Raw genomic sequence first — 14,287 nt, forward strand, 5'->3', positions numbered from 1 at the left:
ATCACAACAATATTGTTGGACGTCTTTTTTCTATGAAAAAAGCGCATTTGTCATTTTGTGTCACTTTTGAAATGCTAGTGAAGTTATTCAAAATTTTCGAAATTTCATGAGATGGAAGAGATCACCTAATGTCCAAAATCAGGAAGTTATGGAGAGCCGTGGTAAGTAAAAATAAAACTGCTTAAATAACAAAATTCAATTGTATTCTCTTTGGATATTCTTATTCTTATTGTATTAATTCTTCCTTCAAACTCAAATGCAGTCTTCGACGATTACATAATAACGAAAAGAAAACAAGACATTATTAGATAACTGCAGTAAAATTCGATACTTGTATGTCATTGCAAGTGAATCGAAATGATAGTCAATCTTGTAAAACTATGTTAAGTAGTATCATCATCGCTTTTAAAGAGTTGAGAAACACTTAAAAGGTTTGTTGCAGGTTAAATAACTTTTACAGTTACTTAATTGTAAATATCAATACTAGGTAGTCTTCCAGTAGATGTGTTTGAGAAGATATAACGTTGTTCCATGTAGTTCGATTACTTTCGTTTTACTTTTAAAGAGTGATAATTTTTATTGTTTTGTTATTCAGGTGTATTGCGCTATTTTAATGATTTCCATTCATAAACCTCAATCTGATGACGCGAATTAAAAACTTTGTACACTCATTCTTCTGATTCATCTTTAAAATTGGTATATATACAGGGTGGTCCAGATTTTAGTGCAAGAACTTTGGCGGCCTGATACAAGAACTATATATCCTAACAAGCTTCGTTAAAGTTTGAAAAAAAATCAGGGTTTTACTTAACTCTATTTTTATTTTTAGGTTTGAAGATTTGTTCTTGAAAATGTAATGTTTGTCTCCTGCCAAAATTATCAAGTGGCGTAGATGTAGGGGTGCGATGATCCTTTTCTTATTGTAAATCTGCAACACTGCCTTTTTTTCGAAAATATTGTTTCATTTCTGAAATCAACAAAGCTTCATTGAAAAAAAGGTATTTTAAATTTTTTCATAGATTGTATCATTTTCGAGACAATCGAGTTGTTCCACTTAATTTCAGAAATGAAACAATTTTTTTCGAGAAAAAACAGTGGTGTAGATTTTCAATAAGAAAAGTATCACCGCACTTGATATTTTGGCAGGAGTCAAAATTACAAATATTGTTTGCACAGATCGATCTATCGGAGATTATGCAGTTATTACAATTTTTTTTATACTCTTCTCTATCGTAACCAAAACCCGAGAGAATGAACGTCCCAATAAAAGTAGAATCATCGTGTAACTCATAGCGTTTATCTCGGTTGAAACAGCACAAAAGCCTGTTTTGTGTTCACGATTTTTCTACTGAATAATCTCAATTTCGATAATAGAGCAATGGCGGTTTCTTTTCATCGATATAATGTTTATAAATCCATCCGGCATCTTTGTTATCGCACTACTAGAAGTGTTGCAACGACAATGTTCTTTCGAGTCATCATTTTCGCCATTGCGGGTTACACGCCAACGTTTTACATGTGCATAAGGTCTTTCAGAGTGAGTTGCATTGTTTTTCAGTGGGAATAGCAGTATGACATTAATATTAACATCGATGAGCCAGGGAATAATGATGACATTAATCACCGATCATTATTCACTGGCCTATCAAACTTCTATGGTCGTAATCCATAATTTTTTGAAACGTCACTATTTATTCATTCGAATATAGGGTCAGCAGTAAAGTTTATGCTGTAATATATACGAGTATAACAATGAATGTGTGCAAATAGTGAATATAAGATCTCCTTACCACTGCCAGTAACTTGTGAAACTCAAATATCGCCTTGCTGAATGTCACGAAAACTTTGTATGAACGCGTATACTTGTATGGTAAATTTCTAAAAATCTTCAATCTCACTCATAATTGCTCTTCCTAGTAAAGGTCACAACATCTTACACCAGATTCATAAACATTGACAGATACAAAGTAACGAAGTAGGTACAGCATGAATTGTCATGTGACGGTGGCAGTTTTTGACAGGGTGAGCACCTGAACGGGTAGATGGTCGCTTATAGCTGCCTATGGACAGGAGCATCCGTACTTTTCTCGTGTTTGTCTTCCGCAGTACAGGAAATTGAATTACCAAATAAATTATCCTTTCCATAGATGACGTTAGATCAGATGTTTCAATTCCTGAAGATATCGTTATCGGAACGACGATGAACACATACCTAGACTGTAGATTTAAGGGAGATTTCGTTGCACCAAGACCTTATGGTCTATTGCGACCCCCATCCGAGTTGTTCTCGCAGAACACAAATACCTAAATAGTAGCATTAATGGGGGTTTCATTGCACCAAGACCTTATGGTCTATTGTGTCCCTCATCAGAGCTGTTCTCGCCATTAGTCGTCGTAATCTACAGCTCACCCTTCAGTTACAGAAGGAGGGGGAACTCCAGTATCTTGAGATGGTTTCTAGTAGGTTACTTTCTCACTTCTTCAATTCTTGTCCAAAGCATTTTTTTGGATTGGTTGAAAATGGTGAAGCATTCCATCACCAGGTGATCCGGAGTTTCTTACTCCTTACAAAAGAATCTGCACTCATTGTTTTCTGCTAGATTCATTGTCATGAGTTGCTTCCTGGGGCAGCAATGTTCCTGTAAGTAATCATGTGAGGAGGTGTATCTCGCAGTATCAAAGTTTTGAAGAATCTTTTTGTAATGATCCAACCTAGGAAGATTCTACCAGAGTGTTTATCTTTCGGTTTTTTTCTTCTGAAACTCTTTTCCGTGGGTACATTTGCCTATACCACAGAAAAGTCCTGAGCCAATAAAATTGGAGTTTGTACTCCTTTTCTGGCGAGTGTGTTGGCCTCTTAAACAAATACCTAAGAATTCAGTGGACCAAATTGTAGTTCATTCACATTCAAGTACTAAATTGTACTTCCTCACAGTGCTTCCTTAGGCGAAGTGTCATTTTATCGATGCCGGCATACTAGGTCAACACGTGTTATACAGGGTGTCTGGTGACATATGTGACAACGCTCAGATAAAGATAGATGACATCTGTATGTTCTATACTATACTCAACACTATGCGTAACATTAGTACGCGGTTTTCGAAAATATTGACGCTTCTCTTAAAGAAAACATTAGCATCAGTTGCCTGATAGTGTTTATACAGGGTGTCCGATGACCAGTGGGACAACGTTCAGATGAAGATAGATAACATCTGTGTGAGTTGGGAAATGACATTTTAGTTAGTGCAGGACTCTCGTTTTCGTGATACAGGGCGTTTTCCTATCGGGTATCCTTCACATCGTATCGCCTAATAGATACAGTCTTAGACAAAGCGCCGGAAAGAGGAGATCCTCGAAGATATGCGTCAATTAACTGATTCTGCACAAGATTGACGCTTCCCATCGTGAGTCGAGACAAACATCGAAGAAATAAGGCTTGGATCAACAATATAATCTCATTTTTTCCTGGTACTCGGTAATTTCCCTGGGGAATAGCAGTTGGAATAGACTGACTGACGCGAATAGAACAAACGCGTCAATTGGCGTTCGAACTCATTGGATAGGGAAAGTACGAGACGATTTTGCCTACTGAAGTTTCACCAAAATGGCTGAGAAAAATCGAAGAGAATATTGCTGATCCCTAATAGACGTACTTCGTTAAATGAGCGTCAACATTCAACCTTGACGCTCAAGAATCTTGAATATAAGGCCATTTCCGTGAAGCATCGATGCGTTTTTCACCTGTTGAGATCTAAGTGTAAACTGACGCGTTTTTTCTCTATGCGTCACCAAAAGGTTTATGCGCATTTAGACGACATTTAGCAAAGGGAAGATTGTCGGAGCGTTGATATTTATTTCAGCCCAATGGGTTCACCTTGAATTGAATGAATACAAGCTTACTTAGGCGGCGCAAAGATAAGAGATGCGTCAATTGACGTTTGAATACCTGATAGACAATTACGAGACGATTTTGCGTACCGACGTTTCACCAAAATGGCCAGGGAAATAGCAAAGGAAAGATTGTTGATCCTTAGTTGACGGAATTAGTCAAATGAGCGTCAACAGTTAACGTTGACGCTTACAAATTGGAATGTGAGCGTCACCTGACGCGTCACGCTTTACGCCGCCAAAAGGCTTACGCGCATTTGGGCGACATGTCGCAAAGAGAAAATTGAATTAAATTTCTATAGAGAAGTGTACTTAGGCTAGGCAAAGAGAATATATGCGTCATTTGACGCTCGAATGGCCGAGGGGCGAAGAACAAGCAGAGGGAAGATTGCGTTTTTTATACATGCCAGAGGGTAGAACCTCATGAAATCTGTTATGGCAATAAACTCAATTTTCAAAGCGATAGTCGCCTCAGTGAGCATCAACATTTGATCACCGAACATCATCAACAGATTTTGAAAAATTCATGCTTTCGAGCCGTGGTTTAGTCGGGTTTTTACCTGACGTTTCGTCTACAACTATAATAGGCATCTTTAGATCGTAGATTCTATTACTAGATGACAACATCGTTATCGAAAGGGCGTTAAACACAAATAGATGTTTAAGTACCCTAACATCAGATTACCGATAACAGCCCAGCATCATCATCATCGAGCAGTTAGTTATGTAGTTACGTAAGTCACGGTCGCTGGAGGTAGGCAATTGTTCCATTTGGTACCAACAGAGCGGCAAGGTAAATATCGACTGGTGTTTCCGGCGTTCGACCAACCAATATCTTCGCTTTCGTTCGACACAGTTCTCTCCCGAGATTATAAAAATTATCGCGAAGTTTATTAACTATCGATAGAGTGAAAGCGAATTTGTCGAAGAAGTGTTCTTTGGTTGGACAGAGGTGGTAAAGTTTGATGGTTGAATTTGATATCGGTACCAGTGTTGTTTTGATTGTGCAATGGTTAGAACTGGAGATATCTTGATCACTTGTCTCTCGGATGCTGTGGAAGATAATTGCGTAAGTGCAGATGAAAGCTGTCAGTTTTTTTTCTTTTAATTCTGCGATATTTTCTTATTGGAAATGGTTATTTTTGAGGGGGATTTTGATCTCACGAGATTCAATCGGATGCTGTTTAACACGTGACTCTATAAGTCCAGAGCTTGCCCCACAGATGGTACCGTCAGTGTGATACCACTTTTTTTTAGTGCCAAGCTCAGGTTAATGAACATAGATAGAGGGAGCATATGTCATTTTCAGTAAGCAAATTTTGTCCCCAACATTAACTATCGAATTTGACATGAAGCGCGCGGAAATGAAAACATATCAGTGATACGATGTTTCACTCAATTCGCGAGTTCTCCACGAAGAACACACTTCTTATAGTGAATCAACGTTCCATATTAACTCAAAATATATTGAAATAAATACCTAAATATATCAGAAATTCAGAAAACGTACTTCAAGCGCGCCAAACGACGTGAAACAACCGATGACACTAGGAGAGCAAAAGCTGCCAAACCTTGGATTTCAGCAAGTAAATACAGAAAATAATAAATATTCTGCTTATTATAAATTCGACAATAAGAAAAATATCGGATTCCAAATATTCAACTTTGCATATTTAATCGGGAAACACTCAAATAAATATATTTCATTCAATATGATATTCATTCATAACGATATAGTAAAGTTGTGCATTTGAAAATATATCACAATCCGACAACGTAATCTAACCATGTTGGGGACATGTAAAAATTGCGTATACTCCCACTATCTATGTTTACTACTCTATGGTGCCAAGCTTCAAAAGATGCGTAACATAGGGTTAAGTTTGAATCGAGATATAGAAGGTTAAGTGAGATCACGTTTGTTGGTGTTTGAAAAGTGGATAGGAATGAATTTCGTGTATTGATACAACAATATTTTTTTATGGAAAAATATTGTACAAGCAAAGCAATGGCATGATAAATATTATTCAGATTCTGCTCAGACAACAACGATTAAAATGTGCTACAAGCAAAGAAATTTGGCTCTAATGAAGAAGTGATTGCCTAGGTTGAAACCTATTGCGAATGTAAAAACGAATTTTCGTTCAGGAAAAGTGTTGAAAAGTTAGAGGAGCGTTGAAATGCACGTATCACTTTGGAAGGTTACTATGTTGACGAGTAAAGTCGAATTTAAGAAAAAATACGTTTTAACTTTTTATTGAGTGAAATGTTAGATGGATTCGTAAATCCCAAGAGAGAAAGAGATATGTTTTTTATTTATATTGAGATAGGATATTTGTATGAGATAGGATATTTATAATGCAGTTGAATAAATGTTGATTTACTAAAATTTATTTATGATTAAGTGAATACATCATCACGATTCGCTGAGCCTTTCTATTGAGTTAGGAGACGAAAATCAAAGGAATAAACTGCCTTGACATCAGTAGCTTTTGTGCGCTCTTTTTTCCATGCGCCCATGGAGAGCACACAACTTTTGTATGTACTATACAGTGTGGTCCAACGAAAGCTTAACTCCTCGATTTTCTGGCTTTGAAATGAAAATGTCAATTTCTGATTCGAGGGGGAATAATATTTCTGCTTTATTCATCCTCATAATTTATTAGATTAAGTTGTCGGATTGTGATATATTTTCAAATCCACAATTTTACTATATCGTTATGAATGTATATTATATTGAATGAAATATATTTATTTGAGTGATTCCTGGTTAAATATGCAAATTTGAATATTTGGAATCCAATATTTTTCCTAATTGTCGAATTTATAATAAGCAGAATATTTATTTTCTTCTGATATCCAAGGTTTGGCAACTTTTGCTCTCCTAGTGTCATCGGTTGTTTCACGTCGTTTGGTGCGCTTGAAGTTTGTTTTCTGAATTTCTGATATATTTAGGTATTTATTTCAAAATATTTTGAGTTAATATGAAACGTTGATTCACTATGGGACATAAGAAGTGCGTTCTTTTTTGAGAAACTCGCGAATTGAGCGAAATATCGTATCACTGATATGTTTTCATTTCCGCGCGCTTCATGTCAAATTTGATAGTTCATGTTGGGAACAAAATTTGCTCACTAAAAATGACATATGCTCCCTCTATCAATGTTTATTACTCTGAGGTATAACCCCTAGAGGCTGTAATCAGAAGTAAAAACTTGTTGACACGATCTAATGTATATTCACTCCAACCTTGTGGTCTTCCATGTCCTTATTTTGTAAAATATCGCCAAATATCCTGCTCGATCGATAGATCGATAAGATCGAACGCGATCTTATCGACAAAAACATCCACAGAGATTGCACTGCCAGAAGTACGACCGCCAAAGACACCGATGGCGTTATCTGTGGTTTCGGGATACCAAACCAAGACTGCCAACTGTGTAGTATCGCGTAATCGTGGGATTTCGTAAACAGGGCTACACCGTGGCGAAAACACGGTTCGAGTTAGATCTAGCCAACGAGTTGTCTAGAGTGCGGTTAGTCAAATAATTGGGGTCCTGACGAGCTAATAACAGTGTGGGCAATGATAATATTGCCAATTGCTGCCACCAGAACTGAGATCGGTGCAGACGAGAGGGTCCGGTGTGCTTGAAATGTGCATAGAGAGTTGATTTTTGAGTGAAATTGGTACAGGTATGATTTTTTTTTCGGAAATGATTGGTACACTTTTCGGTGTCCGTTTTTTTTTTGACATGTACTTTTGCTTTATTATTTCAACTGATTAAGAGCATTATTGAAAAAAATTTATTTCCAATTCGCATGACTTCATCATCCTAGCTCAAGAAGTCTCAAAATAAATTTTAAAGAACGAAAATCAAAGTGTTGAATAAGACAATTTTAAAGGCATGAAGAGGTGAATACAGGCTGTTCCTCACTTGGAGGTACAACAGAATATTGTATATGAATCCGCTACTCTTCATTTTCAAGATATAGAGTGTTCAATGTTTGACTTTTTTCATGTTTTCACAATTTTTTTTCTAATAGCATCTGCACTTCTCAAGATGTTCAGGTGAAATTTGATGAAGTTAATGCGCTCTAAGGTTAACATATGAAATATCAATTACTCGTAAAAATCTACAGGGTGATATATTTTTTTGGAATAATGTCGCATTTTTCCTTCGAAAATTTTGTTTGTGGTAGGTCAATGACATTTGAAACTCAGAGGAAAGCAATATTTCTTTTGAAATATTTTCTTTCATTGGAGGTTTGAAAATGATGAAAGAAGTCTATTTTTCTCTTGAAGACTTTTTGATCTCCTGCAATTATTTTTTATCTGCCACCGTTTTACGAGGAAAAATTTTAAACATTTTTTTCTGAGCCGCCTTGAAAATTTTTCAAAGTAATTCACTTCTAGAAAATGTACTTTTTTTTATTTTCAAGAGTATAAAGTTTTGGTTGATTTTTTTCAATAATAATAAATAAAATTCGTCGACCCTCCAGAACTCTTCTCGAAAACTATAACAGATATTTGCATGAAATGTGGTACAAAAATCGGTTGCTCATTCATACCCCTAACTCGAGATCAAGATCCTTGAATTCTAAAAGTAAAAACTCAAGGAACCAATATTCAAGAAAATAATTTCTCTGAAACTTATTCAAAGAAAAATAATTTTTTTTTTCCACAAAGTCCTTTAGCTCTTTTAGTCTCCAAATTATGAATTATTGAAATTTTCCTTCGAATTTCGGAACGAATTTATCCGGGTTCGAATCCAGCTGCTGAATATACATTTAAATGATCAGACATTTGATAATTTCATGTTTTTTATCTGTCCAAGTCTCGATTGTTTTAGAAATATTCACTCGTATAATGATTCGCTACAAAAAATTTTTTTCGTACGATCTGAGATTCTTCTTGATAAACGGAGAAATACACTTAGGTTTATAAAATATGCCGTATCGAAAAAACAGTCAAATCTCATCTTTAATAAGCTTCAGTATTTTTTCCAAATAATTGTAGGCTGAATCCATTTATGTGCATCCAGCTATAAAATCGAATGGACAATCTATATTTAATGATTTCTGACATTGGCCATGAGAATTTATTTCACCTCTATACATTTGAAAATATTTTTTTATATTCAAGCCATATTTGAATGCGAACTGTGAAATTTTCAAGACCTTAGAATTCTTAGAATTATTTCAAGATATTTATTATTGGAAACGATAACCCGACTTTATCAATCGTATCAGTGAATTGATTTTTAAATACATACCTACCTGCTATCTGACTAGACTTGAATGCTTTAAGAGCTCATTCACCTCAATTAATTTGATCAAGTGATAGTGCTCTACTAGCCCACTTCAAATACTCCATAATCGAATAAGAGGTTGATTTGTGTCATTCGATAAAATATGAAAATATAAGAAATGCGTTTTTGCTTGTCGACAATTTCGAAGAAACTTATTTCAGAATTCATTATAAAAATAACGGACCAAAATCAGAGTAACATAGCGAATTCAGATTTCATAATCATCATATCCATCTTCCAAATAATTTTCAATACAAATGCTGAGTACTTGGAGTTCCCGAGTACAAATGCTAAGTACTTCGAGTTCCCGAGTACAATTTTTGCCACATATAGGTACTGGTACTTAAAGTTCCCGAGTAAAATGCACAGTACTTCGAGTTCCCGAGTACATTTTTACCACAAATACTGGTACTTAAACTTCCCGAGCACAGTTTTTAGCACACATGCTGTGTATTTGCAATTCCCGAGTACAAATGCTGAATATTTCGACAGCCTCAGTACCTACAATTTTTAGTACAAATGCTAGTATTTAGATTTTGCGAGTACAATTTTCATTACAGAAGCTGAGCACTTGAAGTTCTCTAGTATCTACAAATGCTATGTATTTCGAGTTCCTGAGTAGAATTTTTATTGAAAATGTAGCTGCAGTTCCCGAGTACAATTTTTAGTACAAATGCTAGTATTTAGAATTCGCGAGTACAATTTTCATTACAAAAGCTGAGCACTTGAAATTCCCTAGTACAAATGTTATGTACTCCGAGTTCCTGAGTAGAATTTCCATTGAAAATAATATTAGGTAGCTGTAGTGCCCGAGTACAATTTTTAGTACAAATGCTAGTATTTAGATTTCGCGAGTACAATTTTCATTACGAAACTGAGCACTTGGAGTTTCCTAGTAAAAATGCTGTGTATTTCGAGTTCCTGAGTAAACTTTTCATTGAAAATGCTATTAAGTACTTGCGGTTGCCGAGTACAATTTTTAGTACAAATGATAGTACTATATACCTAAACGTGTTTTTTCTTTGCAGATGGCTAAGCCGTCACAGAGACATCAGGACTTAGGAGAGAAAGGAAAAGTCCGCGTTGATACAGAACTGAAGAACATGAACCAGAGCCAAGGACAGAGCTCAGGAGCACCAAGGATGGCCTTACCAGACACAGTTTGCAAACCCATACACTGCCACGAGGCCAGACAAAGATACCACCCACCCAATTTGGCAGACAGCCCATGGCACATAAAGAAGACAATTTTTTTAGTTGGACTTATAGTATTATTAATCATTTGGGCAATAACGTACGCTCTATTGAAGCATTACGATGTTATTTGACAGTGATTTTGTTATGTGCTCTAGCTACATGGGACAGTATCATTCTACATGTGTGTTTGTTTTTGTTTTTGTATATACAAATCTTCAGAATACCGTCATGTACAATGTTTTTTACATATATCGAGATATATTTAAGTTTCAAATAAATAAATGATAAGATATGTTTTATATTGGACAGGTTGTTCGAGACGAATATTTATGGGTCAAGGGATAATCCTTGTGGAACACCTCTGTCTATAAGGATAGCCCTAGTCTTCACTTAGGAGAATGTTTGAAGAGCTGAATCCCTTTTCTATGAGAGAGAAGTACAATATTTTCAAGCATGGTTTATAAGATTTTTTTTCTCCCTCCTACTTCACAATTACTTATACAAATCATCAAGTTTTTTGTTCTGATGATAATCATCTGAACCATGAAATGTTATTCAGAGAATGGACTGATTTTTTATGTTATTTTCAGAACGGCTTGAAGAAATGCCAAAATGTTAATTTCTTGCAAAAGCTTTTGACTTCACGTCAGTGCTATTTTTTTTAAATATGAGATTTTAGATCACGGAGTGCTGCGTTTCTCTTTCACAAATTGGCAACAACGCCTAGTAACGGGTGTTTTTTTTCGAGGTATATAACTTTAAGTTGGCATGACTGTTCAAGATGGTGACTGATTTAACAGCTGTCAAGTGATTTATTCTCATTTTGGTTTAGCAATTCATCGAGAATAGACTCACGCCTGAACAACGCTTGCAAATAGTGCAATTTTATTTCGAAAATAATGGTTCTGTGCGGAATACGTATCGCGCACTATGTCCATTAGCGATAAAGCGCACTTCTGGTTGAATGGCTACATCAACAAACAAAACTGCCGCATTTGGAGTGAAGCTAATCCTCAAGTGTATGTCGAAACACCGTTACATCCAGAAAAACTGACTGTTTAGTGCGCTTTATGGGCTGGTGGAATCATTGGTTCGTACTTCTTCAAAAACGATGATGGCCAGAACGTTACAGTCAATGGTGATCGGTATAGAGCCATGATTACTAACTTTTTCATTCCTGAATTGAACAACCATGATGTCCAGGAGCTGTGGTTCCAACAAGACGGCGCAACATGTCACACAGCTCATGCCACAATCGATTTATTGAAAGACACTTTTGGTGACCGCCTAATTTCACGTTTTGGACCTGTGAATTGGCCTCCAAGATCTTGTGATTTAACACCGTTAGACTACTTTTTGTGGGGCTATGTTAAGTCATTGGTCTATGCGGATAACCCACAAATCCTTGACCATTTGGAAGACAACATTCGCCGTGTTATTGCCGATATACGGCCACAATGTTGGAAAAAGTCATCGAAAATTGGACGTCCAGATTGGACTACATCCGAGCCAGCCATGGCGGTCATATGCCAGAAATCATATTTAAAATGTAATGCCACAAAATTATCGGATAAATAAAATTCATGTCAATCGAATAATCCATCGTTGTTTTATTGCAATTTAAAGTTCTATAGCTCTAAAAAAAACACCCTTTTCAAATTAAAAGGGAATTCCCTAATTCTGATAAGTATATTCACACTATTATTGTTTGTTTTCGACGAAAATTTTCAATCCAAATAATCGAATAATAAAGAACATGCAAATTTAGGCGGTATTATGGTTAAGTTACGCTTTGTTAGTAACAACTGATAAGGAAATGCAATGTCATAAATATTCTGGGAAATTCAACGATAAAAATTGAATAGTTCGACATAAGTTAGGTAAATGCGTTTATATTTTCATAATAATTCTTGAGCAATAGAAGCACCTGAGTTTAAATTTAACTTAATGACTAATAATTCATGCATGGAACGAATTTATAGCTAGCATTGAATTTTTAGAAGGCTTTTGGGTAATTTTATAATATTCCTGGAAAATGTAAGCACTATGGGCGTCCCAACGAAAAATTGACCTCCTGTAAGTTAGAAAAGAAGGTGTGATGAAAAATGTCAAAAAACACGTGATTTTGTGCTTCTAGGGTAGGGGTTATAAAATTTATACCCGAAACTTTACCCTTTGTATTCAGCAGCTACCAAAAAAAACACAAGTAAAGGGTTTTCCAATAAAAGTTTTCATTTTGATAAAGATGAGTGTATTTTTGAGAAATCAAGGGAGGTCTTTTTGAGCGACGTACACAGTTTCGATTTGTCACATCACTAACTTGTCCCAACTGCTCATGTTTTTCCACCGGTTTCACCATCACCGTCTGAGAAGATGACTGCCAAATCTTCACCATTTTCGAAGTGAATTTCAACAATTTCAATGAGTTATTGAAGCATGTATCATACCACTTAGAATAATGGCGTAGTTTTTACTTGTCAAATGTCAAAAGAAGACAGCTCCAAAAGTGACAGCTGTCCAGATAGCGGGCTATTCAAAATGAAACATTTTATTGGAAAACTTTTCAGTTATGTGTTAAATGCATTATTATCCGATTTTTTCAAGTTCACTGCCTTTTCTGACGAGCCGTCACTGCCGAAACGATTCTCAAAGTATATATTATTGAAAATAATAAACCAAAACGTGATCAAATGTATACACCTGTACACATCTCTAGGAGTTCTATTCGTCATTACTGATATATCATAGCTTAGTAATTGCTAAATAATGTAAACAAATTATTAATTCGATCCCAAGGCAACCGACTATTCCTCATCTATTGCAGAATGAATTTCACTGCACTGTACACAATAACATTCATCCAATGGCTATCAAAGCGTTTGGAATAAAGATAGCTCAGTGAATTCTCATAAAAGAGAATCGCATCTAAAATTTCGAATGTCCAATCTTCCAATTGTAATCTTTGATCAGTGCTAGTTTGAATCAATAGCGATAATCGTGTTATCAGCGAATTTTTTTTTATTTGATATCGGCTGTAAATTATACTCACAATCGAACTGTTATCGTCAGTGGCTGATTCTACAATAGGACTATTCATATCTGTTGTGAAAATGAATACCAGTAGGGAGGTTTTGACTGCTGCAGTGGTTCCCAACGCTTTCTTGTCACAGGTAAATATTTGATTCTTGATTAAATGTCTGAACGTTGCGAATTGCATACAAAGTTGCATTTCTGAATTGAAACCATTCGATTTATTGGTAACTCTCACTTGATAATCCGATCAATCATTTTTGAACGCTAAAAATTCTAGGAAAGCACCAAATCCTTCAATAATAATAGAATAATTCCACTGATTGATTCAAAGATAAGATAATATTTCGAATTGTAAGGTTCACAACAAACAAAGTGACTCTATGTTCTAATTGTGAACTGTTTCGCTTCATTTGTGTCAAAATATCTAATTTAAATTATATATGCTTCTATGGATGTCTTTGTTCACCAATTTCTGCTTTCTATTGAATCTTTTAAATAACTCTTTTTTTCAATGCTCTATATGTTGACACGAAATTTGAGCACAATAATTTGAGAGATATAGTACCATTATCGAATACTAGTACAATTACCATAATAATCCGTTCTTATTTAAGCATACGCAACGTACACCCCATATTCAAAAAAGTAAATATCTCTTTGCTCAACACGTATGAATTTTATATGAGACCATCTACGTCCCAAACTGAATTCTCATAACGAATTTCATTTAAATTAGATACAAATAGGCGTACAACTTTGCTTCCGTCGTATTTTTTTACGAAATTCGAGGCTTTATTGTAAAAAAATGGTTTTACATTTATGATTCAAACTATTGTCTATCGCTGGCCACTACTTTCTCC

General features: G+C 35.5%; 1 protein-coding gene across 3 annotated transcripts; it reads left to right on the top strand.

Annotated features, from left to right (window-relative positions):
- The first annotated feature begins 46 nt into the window (after positions 1–46).
- On the top strand, positions 47–10,686 carry LOC123684215. 3 transcript variants are annotated; one of them, XM_045623406.1, is made up of 2 exons: positions 47–161; positions 10,226–10,686. In XM_045623406.1, the coding sequence occupies exons 1-2, from the start codon at positions 129–131 to the stop codon at positions 10,523–10,525; spliced, it is 333 nt and encodes a 110-aa protein (XP_045479362.1). In that variant the 5' UTR covers positions 47–128; the 3' UTR covers positions 10,526–10,686. The 3 variants fall into 3 exon arrangements, with proteins under 3 accessions (XP_045479362.1, XP_045479346.1, XP_045479355.1); XM_045623390.1 differs by lacking the exon at positions 47–161 and adding an exon at positions 1,399–1,537; XM_045623399.1 differs by lacking the exon at positions 47–161 and adding an exon at positions 4,652–4,957.
- The last annotated feature ends 3,601 nt before the right edge of the window (positions 10,687–14,287 follow it).

The sequence above is a fragment of the Harmonia axyridis genome, chromosome 1 (genome assembly GCF_914767665.1).
Source record: "Harmonia axyridis chromosome 1, icHarAxyr1.1, whole genome shotgun sequence".
Taxonomy (NCBI): Eukaryota; Metazoa; Arthropoda; class Insecta; order Coleoptera; family Coccinellidae; genus Harmonia; species Harmonia axyridis.